The following is a 20,378-nucleotide window of genomic DNA, read 5'->3' on the forward strand; positions in this document are numbered from 1 at the left end:
GAGAGGAATGATACATTCATTGAAAGCCTCAGATTTGCCATCAAGGTGATTCATCAAATATATCTCAAGTGAAATAAATTTTAAGGACTCCTATTTCATGTGCAAACGATCTGACTGTCAAACACTTCTTGTTCACGTTTGAAAAGTAAAATCCTGGAAATTACATAATCACAGTCTCTTTATTTTGGAGGAACATTGAAAATTGGTCAAATCCCATAATGTGAGAAGTAAAGTCCTGGACAAACTACTCACAGGAATGTTTCCTCTAGCTGATCCAGGAATTGACCAACCTTCGCCTGACACCTGTAGCTTGTGCCATCCCTCACAAAAAGACCACACACCTTTCTTGGTGACACACAGAGCCAGCAACTCCTGTTAATGATATCCCACCAGTGGAGCTCCGGCAGTGGCCACGCATTTGTTTGTCTATTATTTGTTGCTTGTTTAACCTTTGGTTTTTGGATGTGGCCTTTGAATTTTAAGGGCCGACAAATGGCTGACCCTGACATGTGGGGAACAGGCAGAGGAAGTGTGTGTCTGTGAGGCCATGTGGCAATTCTCACACTGTCTTTGGCCAAAGACAAACACATATTGTACAAGCAAACAAACACAAAGAGTCTGTCCTTTGAACGATTCTAACTTTAAATGTGTTAGATTTAATGTAATCTGGCAAACTGTGGTGTGTAGGGGACATATTTGTGACATGCCCTATTGTTTGCATGCCCCTCCATATGGGTTTAATAGCCTCTCTGCACACAGTCAATACTGGGCATGAAATGAGTTTAATTTCCAGCCGGATAGAGTCAAGGTCAGGCAGCATTTGTCCTGTTATGCCTTCATTTATTAAGGAAATCTCTCTCATACTGTTCCACTACATTTACCTACTAATTCAATGTGTAAAGTCAATATCCCATTCAGGGGAGGTAATATAATTTGCTGGTGACCTAGACTGCTTTCATGCCCCTGTAGTCCTTCATATGTGACTGTGACTGTGTGTTAATTTGTACCTGTTAGGGGACAATTTTGCTGTAATTGGAAGTTAATGAAATGCGTTCTTGAAGTGGACAGTTTATGTATTTACTCTACAAGACAAATAGGGCCTGGCTGGTCCCTGTTAGAACTCTGTCAGCCACACTGCTGTTTCAAAATTGTAAATCACTTCACTGATAGAGACAGATGACTCCATTTCCTAGGTTAAAAGGGTACAAATTATGACCAAAATCCAAGACATTCTATCCAAGCGGCGATAGTTTACTCCTGTCAATTCAGCTAGTGAGCAAAGATATTTCCTTTGTTGCAGTGGTTCTGTCTTTGCAACTTTAATGATTAATCCAATACTTTTCATATCATTACAAATGAACTCAGGATATCACAAAGCTGGAAGTGTACTTGTAGATTGTATTAAAGTGTGAAACCACTCAGATCCACAATCTCTGCGAACTCGGCTGTCATTTGAGGAGTGCCCCAGATGTATCGCTTTGGGACCTCTAATCGAATTTCGCAGAGAAGGTCATTGGTATTGACTTCCAAATCATAAGAATTGCGGTGCTTTGGCGTGCAGAATTGGCCTGGAGGTGAGTTGACAAAGATAATTGGCAAACTACTAACGTCTGGTTGGGCGCCAACACAGAATTTGGATCAGATCCACTTTGGAGATGGCTGGTGTTCTGATGACAAGACAAACCTCTGTTTTGTTACGTTCTCTTGTCCTTGTGCTCCAACCTCTATGTGATCTCTTTCCACTTATGGAAATCAATTACAGGCATTTAAAGTGACTGACTCTTGATGATGACAGCAGATACAGAGAACGTGAAAAGTGTGCTTATGCACATGTGAACCCCAGTTAATGCAATCTACTTTAAACAAACCTGTGCAGTCGCAGTCTGCTTTTCAAAGAGGCCTCATTTTTTAACCATTATTTGAGAAAAATAAGGGCGCGCTTGCTGCTAGTTGGAGATGGAGTAATTCATTTCAGAGTCATTCAAGCACGGAAAAGCACTCACATCATCATCATTTAGAAGCTGCACTTTTATAGAAATGTCAAACTATCGAGCTGGAAATGATTAAAGCTCTGAATACACCGTGTCTCGCTGAGGATTGAAGTGAATCACGAGTAATTATCGAGAGGGAGCTAGTTGGCTTTTGATTATAGCTGATATTGAGCAGATATCTTCTGCTGATGGGCAAAAGCGTGTACTCGTGTTCAATTTGAAAACAAGAGGTAAAGAGAATGTCTTTGTGTCTCAAGAAGTATCACCCGGAGGTATCTTGCACGTGTTCCAGCCCATTCTTGATGTAGAAATGAGCGGTGCTGAAATGCTTGTTGTATTTGGCCAGATGGGAAGAACACTATCCCAGGAATTTCATGCATCTCAAACCTTTTGCCCACAATTCTGCTGGGGGAGACGTACACAGTCACATTCATCTAATCACAAGAAGTCAGAGTAAACCGCATACCCGTGGTCCCTGGTCGCCTTGATCCCCCTGCAGAAGGAAAGAAAAAGAATTTTGAAACGGCCCTTGAAATGCAAAGGTCAAACACACAGTGAACACACACACACACACACACACACACACACACACACACACACACACACACACACACACAAAGCTAATAATAAGCTGAGAGTCACACCGAAATCACCGAGGCATAATTCAGAACACATTGATAACGAAAATAATACAGGAACCCTCAACTATTCGTTGTGGTTGAGAATAAAATCACTTATGATAACATGGACTGACATGAATTGGGTACGAGAGAGAAAAAGCAAGACAGCAGTGGTGTGAGGTTTGGTGGGTTTGGTGAGGAGGGGCTGAGTGTGGGCGAACTGCATTGCCAGGCCAGATTTTATGCCCCAGAGAATTTTGGCTTTCTGCCTTCATTGGGGGTAGATCTCTGTGGACGGAGCACGATCCTGAAGGAGTTTGGTTTCGGATCAACCTGCATGGCGAATACTGTGGGTTTATCACATTAGAGTGAAACCGAACCAAAAGAACACTTTTGTTTGAAACAACTGAAGGAAGACCAAATGTTGGACGCTGAATTATAGCCGTAATCCGTCTAGAATCGTATAACTGAACGCCCTTAAACCATCTCATCTGCTCTCCCCCCTCCTGTTGGCTGAGTTACAAGTTAGCCACAGCACTAAAAATGAGCCGGGCAACTTATCACACATGGACGGCAATTTTCCTCAAACAAACCTAAATGCAATGCCTGAGCAATTTCAAATAAAACAGGTCTCGGAATATTTGTAATTTTTCATTGGTCCGTCGTTCCAAAACCGGATTTAACGGGGGAAAGAGTTGTGAATGGCCACACTGATGCGCGCTGTATTCGTCTTGGGCGGGAGAAATGCACGCAGTTGTTTTTTATTTCATTAAACTGCTGATGCTGTGGTTCACATTAGAGACATGAACATGCATCTAATCAGCAGGACGACCGTCATAACAGATGCTCGAAAATCATTTAAATCTGGTTTTGTAGGCCATGCTTATGGGTTCCATTTTATGCTTTGAGGGGCACCAAATAAGAGATCACACTGTGGATTTATTATGTTGGTCAGCGACAAAAACCAACATCATCCCACACCCTACATTACTAGAAATCATCTGGTAACAAAGAGTGTGACTTGATGCAGATGGCAACTGTGAACCGTTTCTCTGTTTGACTTAAGCTGTGGTTAGCACTCTCACGCTATATGATTTCATGTCTGGTATTTTACAGCACAATAATTCAATAATCCTATAATGACTTATAGTCCAAGTTGTTGCTCACCTCATACCAATTTTTTTTTATAAATACTTAATCCATGCATTGATGGCCTGTAAAACAGAACAGCTCTTCACCAGTAGCATTTTATAAGTATGCACTTTTAGCCACTTGTTTCCATTATGAGTGAATAAAGGGATTTTTTTTATCAACTTTGGTGTGAATCAAAGGATGACAGGGCTTCTTTCAAAGCAAAGCCACGGGCACACATCTGTCCCAGAGTCCTGCAGACAGTGTGGTTGTTTTGCATGCTCCACTGCTGTTTTATGGAGGAATGCTCAGCGAGGCATTTAAAAGGCTCCAACTTGGACTCTGGCTTCCAGTCATTAATGTTCTATACTGTGGATTTGTGAACGACAGGAAGATTAACAAATGTAGGATGATATGAATGGGAATTATTGCCCTAAATGCAAAATGACACTCTTTTTGGTCAAATCAACTGATGGCAGAGCAAAAACAAATAATCATTTTTTAATTGATCTAGAAAAAAAAAGCATCACAGACTGGATATTAAAGACTGAAATGTCAACAGAATCACTTTCTTATTGAGAATTACATGAGAAGACTGATAGCACCCTCATGTTTGTACAGTAAACATAAATCTGGAGCCAGCAGCAGGTTAATAGTTATTACAGAAACAGAGGAAAACAGATAGCTGGACAGAATTTGTTACCTTCAGATAGAACCAGAACCTGTTTCCCCTGCTTCCACTCTTTGTGCTAAGCTAGCCGGCTGCAGTCTTTAGTTTTGTCTACAAAAATCAATTTTTTTTTTCAAACTCTCTGGAAGAAAGAGTATAAGCTGATTACCCAAAATCTGGAACTACTGCTTTACACAGTGGAACAGAATAACGGAGTAGAACAACAGTATACCAGTTAATGCATCAAACTAAACATAGAATTACTCACCTTTTCACCCTTGGTACCTGGAGGGCCCTACGAAAAGAAGAACAATGATTATCAAACTTTTTTTACATCACATAAAGAGTAAGAAAAGGACCAATTATGATCCATGTCAGTTTTTTGTAATCACTCTGATGCCATGGCACACTGTGGTAAGACACAATACACAACGTCTGTAAAACCAGGGTGACCAATCATGTTTTCCAACAAACAAACAGAGCTACTTAACATAGTACGAACATCATAAACCTAAGAGGGAGAAGGCAAAATCAAAAGATTAACAAATTGAGTTTTGATGAAACTAACATTGTGTACTTTTTGACATCTCTTTCGGCATTTGATTAAAATGCCCTGTCATAGACTGGGAACTGGTACCTTATGTATTGTAGACGGTGGGGCTTATACAAACATACAATTAAAACCAAAAACGGGCCCAAATCAAGTCCATGTTTACTTATAGGATCAAATCCAGCAATCTCCAACCAAGTATTGGCAAGCACATTGTAAAAATGTGCCCTGAACACAGCAGCTTTTGAGAGGCAGTTTTTGCATCAAACTTCTGTCAATCAGCTAGCAGGGGCTCCTGGGTGGGCTCTTTAAAAGATCATCACTGAAGTAGAGGATTTGACAATGAGGTGTGCATCCATACGCTGGAGATTAATGAGCTTGTGCTCAAAACAGTATTTGTAACGTTGAAGGATGAAGGCTCTCTTTTTTCCTCTGAGGTCGAACTTTTGGAATAAGCTAGAATTGGAAAAATCAGCATTAGATCAGTGTCAGCACAGCAGAGTGACTAACTGACCGCTGTGCCATGTACTCTGATGCTAATCTGTATTTTACATAAAAGGCTATCTGTCAGATACAATGTTCAGATTAAAGTACCTTTATTCTGGTAGAAAAAGTTAATATTTGAGAGCAGAACTGAATCTTCCACAACCACTTCCAAGATTTGGGCAATTGTGCGTCTCTTTTGTAATTGCCAAAAAAATATCACATATGTCCTCAGGTAAAAAGAACAAATTGTTCAGCTGTCACCAACGCAACTGTGGTAATAGCTCTGCGGTGGTTACTTTTCCAGGCTAATAACGGTCAAATGTGCTTTGCTTCCAAAGATATCAGACTCACAGAGAAAAGTCTGCTGACACTAATCCATAGATTGATGCCATTAGTAGAAGACCTGCGTTTGGTCCAAAGACTCACAGGAACAGCCTCCAGTGACCCAGAACAGCAGATTTTGCATACACAGACAGGCTTCCACTGCACTGGCACACAATAGCACAGTCGAAAACTGAAATGCTCCAGAGGTAGTCCAACAGTTTTCCTCAGCCAATTTCCCACACTGCTCTAGGGGAAGTGAGATGTAGCCTACCCAGTGTCTTTGGACATGATTTTTTAATGCGCAGTTAACTATCCGTATAGCTTTATGTCGATCTATAGTTGCACATGTGTTCCCAACTGGATCCATTCTAGGCCCAATTTGCTTTTGGTCATGCAATATGAACCCGAACAGCAAGCTTGTGTAGTGCATCGTCCCATTTATTCAAATATGAGGCATTCACTTCAACAATCCCAGACAAAAGCTGATGGGAAATGCAGCTTTAATACAAACACATCTAAGGAGGTGGTCCTGCTGCTTACTTGTCTGGCCATACAAAGAGCCACAACACACTTGTAAACACAAAATGCGCCATTATGAAAACAATGTTTCCGATTGCGGTTCCCAAGGGGGGAATAACGGGCAACAAATTGGAATCAAATGTGACTTTTACTTTTACAATGATGTAGATGCAGTCCAGAGAGGCTAAATACGTTTCCAACATGTTCCTGAAAATGGAAGGCAGCTAAAGAAAATCAGTGCAGGCTTTTTGTTGTGGAGGAAAATTGCCTTTGGACAATAGGCTATTGACAAGCTGTTACTGCAAACATATGAACGTCTGTAACAAAGAAATACATGAATATACCCACTGCAGCTTTTTGCACAAGCCTGCTTAACATATTATATCTGGCACTGAAAAATACACATAGTTGGCACACAAGATTACTGGGCTAAATGACTGGGTTAGTTTATGGAAAGAAATTAAAACTCTGCTTTACATGATTTATCATTTCAATAAATCCAGATTGTTAGTACAGCAACGTAGCGAAACTCGATCAAATACATGTTGAACCTCCATAACAGGGCACAAAAACATGTGCTTGTTTTGTTTGTGAGGGAAGAAATGAGTCCGCTGGTATTTCTACAGTAGATATTCCCGGCTAACAGGTCTGATTAACTGAGCCAGCAACCTGTTTGATGTTTGACTACAACTGTTTGTCAATGACATTCAGCTAACTCTTCTGTTAGTCCATTACTTAGCTAACTTTTTTAACTTCGCTTGCTAATGATTTTGACTTGGACCATAAAACATGATCACATCTCACCCATCCTGGCTTGCTTACACTGGCAACCATTTTAAAATTGATTTTAAGATATTATTGATTACATGCAAAGCCATGAGAGGCCTTGCCCCAAGCAAGTTAACTATCAGATCTCCTCATGGCCTGTCTCATCCCGCACCCTGAGAACCTCAGATGTGTCATTCCTTGTCTTTACCAAGGTCCAGATTCATACATAAATGGGATTGAGCCTATGCAGTCAGCCTACCTGAGGAGATCAAGGCTGCTCTTTTACATCACTTCTTGAAAACCCACTTCTTTAGAATGGCTTTGCTGTGTATAACTTGGTTCATTTTTCTCAGTTTTTTGTGTTTACTTTTTACTTTTAGTTGATTTTATCCTTGTGTTTCAAATGAGTTTGGTTTTAATATAAAGCACTTTTTAACAGTGTTTTGAAAGTTATCACACACTACGTGGTGTTCAGGTGTTACCGCTATCAAATTGTAATTTATATTATCAAATGAATCTTCCCACGTACCAAAGTAACTGCAGACATAGCCCCTGGTTGTTAATCAGGGAGCTAAGTGATGCTATCAGACATTTGAGCTTCATATGAATATTAGAAATGTTATCTTTTTGAAACTGAATATTTTGATTACGTGTAATGGTTGCTAAATTGCATCGATTAAATAAAAAATTCCCTCAGCTGCATTTAGTGGGAGATTTAACCTTCACAAGTGGAATGCTGCTTTTAACACACCTAACCATATCTTGCACAAAAAAAGCATGTTCATTTAGCTTTCATCTGGTCGTAAAGCATGTGGAAAGGTTTTCGCTACACAGTCTGCACCTGCTCATTATACGGCCCATCATTTGCACATCACATGGACAGACAGCACCCACTGGAGCTTTTCCAAAAATGTTTTGGCCAGTACAGTGAGAGTCTTTTATAGAGACTATTAAACAGCTCTCCTGCAACGACCATTTCAAAAGGAGCGCACTGTACTACAGTACATCTGCAGCGGGTGTCTACTTGTCAAGCAGTCTCTGCAGCTTTGTGGTTTCAGTCTCCCTTAAGGAAGGTTTCTAATCAGCACCTGTGTATGCTTTCCACATCTTTTTTTACTGCTTCTGCTCTGGCTCTTTTTCAAAAGCAGCCCTCCAGCAGGTGCTCCGTGGCTCATCAGGCTGCTTCTGTTTGATCAAACTTGCTCACTGTGTGTTACTTTGTTGAGGATAGTTAACCCTTTAGTGCCTTTGACACCTTTACATTCAGATCACACTCGATTCTTGAATGGCCACATGCATATCTAAAAAACGGCAAAAACTCATTTATGATGCTTGTTAAACCATTAGTTAGCCATTGTGAAGTAAACAATTCATGTTCAGCAGCTGGATGTCGAGCATCTGGTTAGCTTAGCTTAGCATAATGATGAGAAAAGGGTGAACCAGTTAGCATGACTCAGTCCAAAGGCAACAAAATGCTTTTTCTCGCCGGGGCACAGTAGCCTTCTCTTCAGTGTGAGGTTGCTAGGCATCCAGCGGAGTTACTGCTCCAGCTCAAAAAGTAGTCCGGCCCTGTAAAACCACAGCTTGCTGTTTTTACACTTTGCTCTTGTACAGATTAAACCAATACAATACAATGTGTTGATTGGTGAGCTTTAGAGGTCCTTGCTGGACTTTTGGACAGAGCCAGGCTAGCTCTCTCGCTCTGTTTCCAGTCATTATGCTAGGCTAAGCTAACTGCCTGCTTGCTGTAGCTTTATGTTTACATATATCTTGTCATGTAAAGCTCAGCAATAAAAACAAATAAGACATTTTCCAGAAATGTCTTTTATTCCTTTTAACATATTTCCAAATATAAGCTGAGAATATTATAACATGTGTATTCTGGATTTGGTGTACAGACATTATTTCACTGTTACTGTAGGGGGCTGGAACAATTATTTCACAGAAAGCCTCTATCAAAGATTTGTCCGTGTAAGGGTGCTGAAAAATAATATCTGTCTGTCATATGTGTGGTGATAAACAGATTGTAGACACCCCCAAAGCACTTATTGGAAATGACACATATCACATCAATCTAAAGCCTCACATCTTCTGCAGCTTAACGCTGACCAAAGTTATGACAAATTTCCATCATGAGATGATTTGTAACAGAGCATCCTGTCTGCATGATACTGTCAAATTTTTGGTGGACCACTGGATCAGGATTAAGCTTTTTTTCTATCCATATACATGACTAGCCTCCCAGTCTAAGCCAAACCATGACCACTGTCTCCAATGTCCCAAATGAGCTGTTGGTATGAAAAAGAAGAGTAAAACCCCTGCCACCTTTAAAACAGAGTAGGGGAGAAATATGCAAAGGTCTGCGGAGAAATTAAAAAACGCTAAGGGAACTGGGGCCAAACCCACAAGCGATATGAACATTGCCATTCAAATCTGACAATGCAAGTTACTTCACTTCATATAAAGAGTAAATTATGTTCAATAAAATGATCCTGGCACAGAGGTACATTTCATATGTGGCTTTTTTTTAGATGAGGCATCTCATTCCGTGACCCAAGTATGGAAGCAGAGAAGAAGTTAAACCTAGCACTATCGATGAACCTTACTGGTATTCTTCTGAGTATTTGACCAGCTGCACATAGTGAAGTTTTGTTTGTGTCATACGCATGCACAAGGAGGCGAATGCACGCAAGTTCACGGGCAATGCTATACAATTTATTTACGCCTGTTTCATGCTATTCTGCTGATGCAAAATTTGGTTGTGGTAATTTGCAAAAAAGCGTGACAATGTGCCCAGAGCAACTTTTTTTTTTTTTCTTACCAAAAAACTGAAAATATTTTCAAGGAAAGGAATTAAATTTCTTGCTCAATTTATGCAGATTTTAAAGTCTTGGAGATGGTATTCAGCTGTAAGGAGTTGACTTTGACATAGGAAATGCCAAAAAATAAATAAAAATAAGGTGATTATAATCAAATCAATTACCAACAAAGTGAACTTTCTCATCTATCACAAAATTAATTTCCAGGCAAAGTCCACAAACTCACAAGGTAAAACGTCTGTCAGCCTAATTTCACAATAACTCACATAGAAGGGAAAACACTGGATATCCATTATTCACATTCCTACTCTTCCGTAATTTACTAAAACATGATGAATGAAAGCTTGACAGTGCGAGGCTCACTGTGCAGTGCAAGGCAAAAGGCTGGCTCGCATCCACAGCTTTAGCTGTTGTTGACATAAGCGAAGTAATTCTCGTGGGTTTGGCTACAAGCTGCTAGTACAATCTTGTGCCGCAATCTACCTAATCCAACTAGACGCAAAAAGTCAGGAACAGGGGATCTGCATGTAACCTCCGTTTGAACTCGGGTGTATTCGTTTTCATCACAGTGACCTGTTAAATGTATCGAGGTCCAGAAAACCGATCCATCAAACGGAGCTCATATCCTCTCTGCAGAACCTGGGCCAACGGGGCTGGCAGCAATTGCTGTAGCCTGAACTGCCGGCCACATGGATCCAATCATCTCACCCTGGAGCACTGGCATCTCTGAGAGCACAGGCCAACAACTACCGCTTTTACAACCTTTTCTTTACGGCAGGCAGTTTTCTCACACAGCTACACAATATTAATAAACATGTGTGTACACAGGAAGTTAAGCAAAGCAAATCTCCAGGCACCAAGTGTTGACAGGGAATGAGGGGGGCAGGTGAGGAGTGCTGCTCACCACAAAAGTGGGAGCAGGGCCATAGTAAAGGGTTTGAAAAGACTAAACCCTGACTTACACACTTCACACAGTTAAGTGATGCATCATGTTTGCCAAACATTGGAAGTGAGAGTTCTAGATTTCACAACAATCTGGACTGAGTTTAACCTGGCTGATTTAAATAAAAAAATTCTACATTTTGGAGAATATGTTTGTGAGTGCAATCAAATTTAAATTTTCTTGCCAAAAATGCTGAAACTCTTCTTTCAAAGATTACAATCCACCAGCAATGAGGTGTTTTGAAGAGTGATTCAATGGAAAGAAAGTAATGTAGCATTCATTCTCTCAACATTTCCCATAACCTCTCTACCCAGCAAAGTTGAAATATTCCATTTGGATACACAGATTTAATCAATTGCACCAATGCAAAAGTGGAAATAGTGGTAAGTTAACTGAAAAATGCACATTTAGCTGTTTGCAGCTTAAAACCTACTGTGGGCATCATTGTAAGTGAAATCTACTACATTTTAAGCATGCACATATCGGGAACTGAGTAAAACACATCCAGTAAAAACAAATATCTATATGTACACTTCCATTTGTTAGCTCTGCACAGGCCCTGGGGGGACTTTTTTTCCCTTCTAACTAATAGAGGACAGGGATGTGAGTAATCAGAGCAGAATGGGCAGAAGAGGACGACCACAAGTGAATGGTGCTCGTCGGGGGGAATCTGGACGCAGAGGTTAGGCAGGGATAGGAAAACCACACTGGAAAACTGACTTGGGAATGGCATCTGGTTCCCATATTCACAGTGTATCACAATTAGCCGGCATAAAATGACTTTAATGTGTGCGTATGTGTGTGTGTGTGTGTGTGTGTGTGTGTGTGTGTGTGTGTGTGTGTGTTAGTTGTTATGTGTGTGATGTTCCTGTGGGAGCAGGGACGCTGTGAACTGAAGCAACTGAAACTGATGGTGTGACTGGTTAGAGGTGTGTGTTGTGTGAGACACAGCGTCAAGGTGCAAATCAAACATGGAGGAGATTCTAATTCACAATCTCAATAAGGGAAGGTCTCCTCATTCCTGAGAAGGGGAAACATTTAAACAGATATAACCAAAATGTATCCATAAAAAGCTTAAAACCAAAGCCAATTTTTTTTTTTATGTCTGCACAATATGCAAGCAAATTTCTGACCCACAAAATTCTTCTCCTGGATATAAAATGTTGAATAAGGGACAATGCTCCAGTTGAAAATAGATTTATTTTACTTCTTCTGTTGATTCAATTAGAACCACATAATGGCCACTCTACATTTTTCATCATTTGATGGAAAATTCCTCTCAATCAAAAAGCCTTTTCGTAAAGCTAGAGTGCTTTTGCATGTAAATGAACACCAGTTACATTAAAGCCCTTGCCAAATGAGTTCACACAATGCTGATTAAGCCCATCACCAGGGAAAGCTCCCTGTATTTTGCAGTATGCAGGAGTTGTAGTGTCTGCTCTCTGTGGTGACTTTCCCGCCCTGCTGCACCCCTGATGCCTTTTATGTCAACCAGCCAGATCTAAAGGCAGCTAGCAGTATTCTTCCTATGGCAGAAAATCTTAAGCAGTTTCAAAGAAAAGTTTCTGGAAGGGATGTTCCAGATAAAGAAACTCTGCGTTCAGAGGAAGGTAAAAAAAAAAAAGAATGCACTATTGGTGTAGCTTTTCATCATTTGAAATGCTAAAAGAAGAGGAGGGACTAAAGGCAGGCATGCATGTGGCATTAGTGCTCTTGGAAAGGTTGGTAAAATACTGGTGAAAAGCAGAAGACTTGAAGAGAGATTAGACGGAGAACTCACCTGTATGCATACATCCTAAGCACACAACTGTTTTCCAGCTTAAAACTGCAAGCATCGCAGTCATACTGTGCCAATTCTCTTACCACGCCAAGGTAATGACAGTTTCCCCTGTGAGTACTCAGCCTCTTCAGCCAGCTAACGCGCACTATTAACAGCTTCAAATCACTGTGAGTCAAGCTCTCGGTTGGCCCGAGCGCTGCCTCTCGTCACATGCTGACAGACAAGTGCTGCTGATGGGCACAGCGTGAGCAGAGAACTGACATATAAAAAGGTCAAACTCTTAAGGTTGTCACGTCCAGTGCCAGTGCCTCCTCAGGCACCACTGCCCTTATGAGCCCAAATGAGCAGCCACGTCAGATAGATCCACTTGCAGCTCTTGGCGAGCCTTCTCACACGCCAAAGCCTCTGTGCGTCTCCATTCTGCGTCCGTGCTCTGATGTGAAACTGTTAATGGGCAGAGTAATAAGTCTAAATTAACACAACATCAGAGCATGCAGAGCCTCCCTTAACTCTAACTAGAGTCTCACTTTTGATAAAATGACGCCTTCTCCACTCCCGTAAGGAAAAAGTGATCAAAGTCCAGCTGGAATATGTTTTATTAACAGGTGTGGAGCTGCGGCGCATAGCAGATGAAGGATGAAAGGTGGAGGGCGTCTGGGCTCCTCTGCTTCACCCCCACATTGCCTGTAATCCCTGTAGCACAGCTGCATAATTCATACGCTGTGACAGTTCATACTCAACCTGCATCTCTGGAATCTCAGCTTGTGAAGCAGGGAGGTGGAAACTACCTGTCAAATACAGATACAGACGCACCCAGCTTTATTTACCTCATGGCTAACATGACTGACTTGTAACTGGTCTGGCTTGAGACTCCAGTGTGGTGCAGAGGCATGCTGAAGTGGGTTTGCTATTCCAACATTGTATCGTTTTCAAATATTTCCCCTTCCATCTAAGCCGATTTCAAAGCATACAAGTTTCTTTCTCTTTCTGTATAATTTTAATTTAGAATGGCATACAGTCTGTGCTAAAAAAAAGTACAGTCGGCGGGTGGTGTTAGTGGGTACTCTTGTGCAGCCCCAGGGATGGTGTTTTATGCTTGATTGGCGCTAAATGGTGTGCGCGCACACACACACAGCGGTTGGTGCTTGGGGTTGATGTTTTGACACGGGCCGGTCTTGAAGAGCCGCAGAAATATGAGGAAAGACGATTTAAAAAAATGAGAAGCAAAGACATTATAATTCTTGCCTCAGCTGTCATGTCACACACAAACATTCCTCTGGTTTCAGTAGCAAGAGGAGGCAAAATACTCTTCTTGTAAATGCTGCAAAAGTTGAAAATCCCCTCGACCCATATCTGTAACATGTCTCCATTAATAGTTTTCCAGTGTGTCTGAAAGACAAGAGGAGATCTCCAACTAAACATTACTTGACAACTGACCCCGTGATCCCATGCGAAATTGACACAAAAGCCCAAGTCGTGGAGGAAAAGGAAATTACATGAAAGCAAATCACTTTTGCATGTCTTAACGCTGCTCGCGAGCCACGAATGAAGATCTTTCCTGATGAGCTTTGATTGAGGAGATCTAATTTCTCCTTCTGTCACTGCAACTGCAGGTCCCTGTCCATTCATCGGCGGCCGAGTAACGATTAAGTCACAGAGATCTGTAATGACCTCAGCAGTGGTTATTTTATTGGTTAAGAGGGGCTGGGTACAATTTACACAGTGTTCCCAGAGTTATAGAGGGAGCTGTTGAATATTCATAGAGACGTGTCCCCTGCCAGCCCCCGGGTGGGCATACCAGATGAGGAACCGCATGAGAATTTTTTTTTCGGAAACAGATTTGGTGACCATTGGGTGAGTCATTGCCAGATCATTGCATTTTTATAAGACTGTTTTTGAAGTCTGTTTTTAGAAATGCAGTCAGCCTTCAGGTTTTTTTTGGTCTGTATTGTACATTATAACCTTTTTGCTTAGTCCAGTAGAGGTTCTGCTTAAACCTGGTTGCTTTTTCTACAGTCAAAAAAAAAGGACCCCAACCAAACATTTACAGCTCCTTCTGCTTCCTATAATGACTTCATCAGAGGGTGATTTGCTGGCCACAACTGGAGCATTGTCAGGTACCTACTGTTTGTGCACTGGATTTACTACTTCTCACCCAAAGGAACAATCCTCCAGGTACCAAACAAAACAGTCAGCCCATACATTTACAGGCAAATCCAACTTTTCAGAGAGAATATTTTGCAGGCTCTTGAGACATCTCACAGTATGATTTTATATGTCAGATGTACGGCCTGGCGAGAGAGTCGGAGAAGTGAGACCACCTGCACTTACTTACATCCCAGAACCCCAGGAGCGGGTGTCTGAGAAGGCTCTGAGGATTAACTTACAACTTTTACAGCTCAGTCGGCACACGCTATTATACCTATTCAATCACACATGCCTCTGGACTATAAATAATTTTAACGGCGCACACACATACAGTGCCCGCTTGACCCGGTTATACAGCAAACTGTCCCAATCCTCGGTGCTTATGCAAGTATGGGTTTGTCTTCATCTTTGGGGAAACTCTGAAGTTTTCCATCTGTTCAGGGGAGTGGATGTGTGATCACCCGGCAGTGTAATGAGGTGAGATAATCTGTTCGGGTGCAAGGATCTGGCAGGGATGGAGGATGGTAGCAAGAATATTACACACCAGATTGCCCAAATGACAGGGACGAGGGTCCCCATTAGGTGAAGGCAGGGATAAAGAGATTCATTTAATAATGGAGTCTTACTGTGTGGTACAACGGAGATTTCTGGCAGCACGTTTGTCTTTTACATCAATTGTAAAAACATAGTTTTATACTTTTTTAACATCCACCTCGTACAAAGTCTAAAGCTCACTAATTAAAATGTTACATCTTGTTTGTTTAAGCTGTACAAAAATCACAGTTTGTAGTTTTACCTGGAGTCTCCACTGGTTACCTGGCAACCTAATGGTTACGGCAAGGGAGCCCAAAATGTACCACATTATGGTTTTATGCAAATATTTCGCTTTCAGGTAAATTGTTCCCGACTTCAAAACAGTGAAGAAGCATAAGCTGAACTGCATCCTGCAGTTATGTTCGACTGTTTTTACCTTCACAGGTATCACAGTTGGGGAAGATGTGAGGCAGGCATACTTACAGGAGGTCCTGAAAGAGAAAGAAGAAAAAAAGTACTTAGTGTGTTTTCAATCAGTGATCAAACAGACTCAGATCATCAATGTTCCACTGAAACCACATATCCAAATAACTCAGATGGGAAATCAGGCTCTTGCTGAGATTTTGTTCTTTGGGAAGGAACATTCAATAAAGATGAGTCTCTTCCATGATGCGTTCATTGACAATGCAGAATACACAGACATTCTACTTCAGTATAACTCCAACATTCCACTTCTATTTCTACATTCATTATGGTATACAACAATAGCACTGCGACAAAAGATTCCAATCTATTTTCCATGCAGTCGGGCCAACAATGGCCACTAGGCCTGGTGATCACATTTTACATTCGTAAGTCACTCTAATTTCACTACTACATGGGGTTGCACGCTTGTTAAAAAATGCTCCCACGTTCTTGTGAGGTGACACTCGTCTTTTCCCCAATTACTGCTGCTCAAAGGACTGTGTGCCAACGCACTTCAGGGCCCTGCAAATCATTTAGGGTCTTTAGGTTCTTATTAAAAAGGTACCCAGCTGCTCTAACCTGAAAAAAAATGGGATTATTTGTTCCTTTACAAGTCTTATGTCCTTGAACTGTTCTTCTTCATGACCAGGGGAAAGTCTAAATTATTCCAACAGCTGGAGCATTTAAGGAGCCGTATGTTTGAGGCTCGCTGGGCTGCACTTCTGTAGCAATATTTAATGGATCGTTGAGTTACAGTAGACCACTTAGCTTTTAATAAACCTGTCCCACTGTGTCGAATGGCTCAACGTTTGCAACGAGCAATTATGGGAAATCAAAGAAATTGTGTGATAAAAATGTGCAATATGCTGCAAAGCACATACTAGCCACCTCAAAAGGTATGCATTCTTAAATTTGATGGCTTTAAACATTATTTGATGAAATATAATCCATGTAAAATGAAATAGTCTGTGACATAATGTTACATAATTCAGCCTCAAAGCTCACTTTGAGTTTCACTTTCTGTTCCCACACTGGCACCACTAGTCATTTCCCCCACAGCTTGTCAAAGGTTACTGAACTCACTTCACAGGCATTTTCATTGAATGTGTGATTGCTTACACCACGGTGGGTGAAAGTTGTTGTTTTGCTCTAACATAACATAAAGGTTAAAGATAGGATGCAGTGGGGCTTTCTAACTCACTTTGTAAAAGAAAAGTCAGGCTTTTGTTGCAAAGAAAGAGGTGCTTTTCTTCATGCTCGACACTGATGCCACACTGTAAGGTTAAATTGCTCAAACGGCTCACGAATGAGCATCAATTCCTCCGTTTGTGAAGGCAAGTTCATCAGTAAAACGTGCCTATTATTCATACAGGGAAAATATGGGAGGGAACTTTATACACTTTCCAGTGTTGGCCACCTGCTGGAACAGTCTGAGAGTGTTGCTTTCACTGCTACAAAAACGTTTTCATCCTAAACTGTCATGCCACACTTTTCCTTTCCATATGTTACGGGTAGACAAACAAGAGATCCTAATAAAGTATCCCATTCATTTTTTATGCATAGGTAAATATCACCGTGTCTTTTTCCTATTTGTTCCAAGTCTGGGCGAGAGCATTCCCTTCGTCTTTGTAGATGAGTAAACTGCAAAACACCTCACCCTGAATTTGTGGGAAACTTGCTGCGGCTTACTTACTTTTGGTTTAAGCGAATCATGAATTAAATATGCTTTCCTTCAACATCAACCAGTGTTGTGAACTTAAAAGAGGGAAATTGGATTTGCAGAAGGCTCACAGTGCAGAATGCCGCACGCCAGTGCCCGTCAAGGACTGAATTTTTCAGTCGTATAAATAATGTCTCCTAAATAATCTTTTTTTTTTTTAAGTTTTCTGCCGTTGAACGTGTAGACCTAGTTTGACACTGAGCTCCAATAATGCAGCATGGTGCCAGCATATTTTCTTTTAAATGCTTCGATGAGTTCTACTCAGATTGTTGTTGTTTTATGCCTGCCAACATATCTAAACAGTAAATGCAGCAGAAATAACTGAGCTATAATTGCATGCTAATGCAGAATCACCTTTCGGGCATTTAAAGTGCCCAAATTTAAAATGACATTCTCTGTACAAGGACTTTGAAAGCATTTTCTTTCGTAAAGCCATTTACATGGCATGAATGTGTTTGTGGACGCTGAGCGTAACCAGTGAACATACAGATAAAAAAGCTAGTGTAAACACTGCATCGCTGACAATAATAAAACTCATTCAGGTACTCAGGTCACTCTGATTTGACAACGTACCTCAGCCTTGTTTAGTGCTGTAATTTGGGCTGTTACACAGAGCGGTAAGGCCTGTCATCCCAATTGTTCCTTATTGTCTTCCCAAAGGCCACTCTGCCTCTCAAGTCCAGACATTGCGAGTGGGTTATGATTGCTTGCTTGTTTCCAATTGATTTGTTTGGAGGAAGCGGTTCACGTTCTCCACATCTGCTCTGGCTGACCAGGGAGAGAAAGAACCGTCTTCGCTCAATGGTGCCATTTGAAATATGCTGTCATGAAGGACTTTTATTTGAAAAGTTAAACTCTGTGTAAACAAAGACCAGCGCTATTACAGATCTGCAGCCAACCAGAACATTGAACTGTTGTCTGTCAATTGATATCTATTTTTTTTTTTCATCTCCCTTGACTTTCAAGTCATCCACTGGATTACTGGAGTATTATGTAACTCAGAAAAAAGAAAAGGCAGAGAGCCCCACCACACTGATTCACATCTCAACATGGCCACAATGAGATTCAAAACTAATTTGACAAAATCAAAAATTAAGGAAGAAATAAAATCTTTGATACTCAAATAACAGCCCATTAGATTTAATTCCTGGGACTTTAAAAAAGTAGCGGCTGGATTTGGTGGTAAAACCAGCAGATTTTTTTTCTCCCCTCCCAGTGTTTGTTTCTCAGGCTGTGAAACCAAACCGCTCCCTTATTACTCTACCTCATTTAAAATTGGGACCTTACTTTGCCCTGTGTCTCTAATTTCTCTTTACAAAGGCAGTACTTTTGTTCCAAAGCGCTGGCTGCTCTCTGCTGCAAGGCACTCTCAATACAGAAACACTGCCACACTCCGGAGCCCATTATCACTTTCACTATCAGGTGAACGGAGTGTGGATGCAGCTCCTCGCCAAGCGCATGTTCTCGCTGTGAATTCAATTTGTTGTGACACGTCTGTGGTAGTGTCGCCGCAAAACATGTCCTTATCCTGGATACCCGAGGCCTCGGCTGCGCCAAGTTTGTTGAGTCAGCTCAGGAGAGAGAGAGAGAGAGAGAGTGTGTGGGAGGAGGGAGGGGAGATTGGAGAACGTATTACGACAACGTGTTGCTGAATTTGTGGAAACAAACAACTGCTATACTGTATATGGTGAACTTCGAAGTAGGATCACCATCAGAGGGTTAGTGTGTCTCAAGACCTGGACACGGACGTCATCCGCTTCAACAAGTTCGGGCATCACTGTCTCACAGTTTTGTGAAAATTTTGTTTTTCTATAGCGACTGAAGCGGAAACAATCCAAGTGAACACTGAAACCACCAGGCCACAAAGTACACATCTATAACCTATTTTGGCCTCATATACAACATATACAGTGTACTTTTACATGATTGTAACTGCAGTATGATTTGCTGATGTCCTCCTGAATTACTCCTTGAATGTTTCTGACACACACACACACACACACACACACACACACACACACACACACACACACACACACACACACACACACACACACACACACACACATACCAGGCTCTCCATTGCGGCCTCTTCTTCCTCGCTTTCCCGGAGGTCCTGCAAAAAAAGAAGAATGTAATACATTTTAGTAATTTAATTGTCTTTTTGTTTCATAATGGTTTCATATTATTCAAGTATTCTCACAGTCTAACCACCATACAGCAGGAGAAAGAGCCACTAAAAAATATTGCCTTTGGACGACAGACACCTCAAAATCTCAAGGTTCATTAAGTATTTAGGCTATATTTATACATAACCTGAGGTGGAAAAAAGGAAACACACACTGTGTTTCATGCTGTCAACCGTGTTTCTTTATCCTCTTTTTTCCCCTTTCAGCACGGATGCCCTGGCTTTTAATTTGTTTACCTAGACAGTGTTTTCCTGTTTGCCATTTTTCTGTCAGTGCCATCAATCTGCTAAAGCACAGCTGGAGGAGTAAAACAATTACACGCCTTGCCAGGTTTTACATGTTGAAGACTTGACTGGGTCGTATTGTATGAAGGTTTAGTTCTCAGTTTGGAAAGTGGGAGCATCTCTCCCAAAATGATCCATTCCTCCCAGCAATGCAGGCTTTTCCTGAGGTTGGCAGCTGGAAACAATTTTTCAGGCATTGGCATTTTGTTTGCTCTCTGCCCCAAAAAGCGTGTGTATTGACAGTATAGTCAAAGGGTAAAGCTGTGACTTTTAGACGAGCTGGAAATTAAAAGTTGGGCTTGTATGATTACACAGAAGTACACAGGGACTCTCCACTCCATTTGACGAGGCTTGTCAACTTGCAATGGAATGGATAATGTCTAGTAAGGAAAATTGCTCTTTCCACTCAACATGAAAGGAGTTGTCAGGATAAAAAA

At 41.2% G+C, this 20,378-nt stretch overlaps 1 protein-coding gene across 1 annotated transcript in view; it reads right to left on the reverse strand.

Annotated features, from left to right (window-relative positions):
- The window catches only part of LOC137874629 (collagen alpha-1(XXV) chain), a 146,474-nt gene that overhangs the window by 45,573 nt on the left and 80,523 nt on the right, over positions 1-20,378 (reverse strand). Inside the window, exons 3-6 of the mRNA XM_068713471.1 lie at positions 19,540-19,584; positions 15,767-15,774; positions 4,681-4,707; positions 2,458-2,484 (exon numbers count right to left, since the gene is read on the reverse strand). Of these exons, the coding sequence (XP_068569572.1) occupies positions 2,458-2,484; positions 4,681-4,707; positions 15,767-15,774; positions 19,540-19,584 (107 nt within the window). The remainder of the gene's footprint in view (positions 1-2,457; positions 2,485-4,680; positions 4,708-15,766; positions 15,775-19,539; positions 19,585-20,378) is intronic.

Source organism: Cebidichthys violaceus, unplaced genomic scaffold (assembly GCF_023349555.1).
Source record: "Cebidichthys violaceus isolate CVI_PGR_0920_01 unplaced genomic scaffold, fCebVio1.0.p SCAF_19, whole genome shotgun sequence".
NCBI classification, from domain to species: domain Eukaryota; kingdom Metazoa; phylum Chordata; class Actinopteri; order Perciformes; family Stichaeidae; genus Cebidichthys; species Cebidichthys violaceus.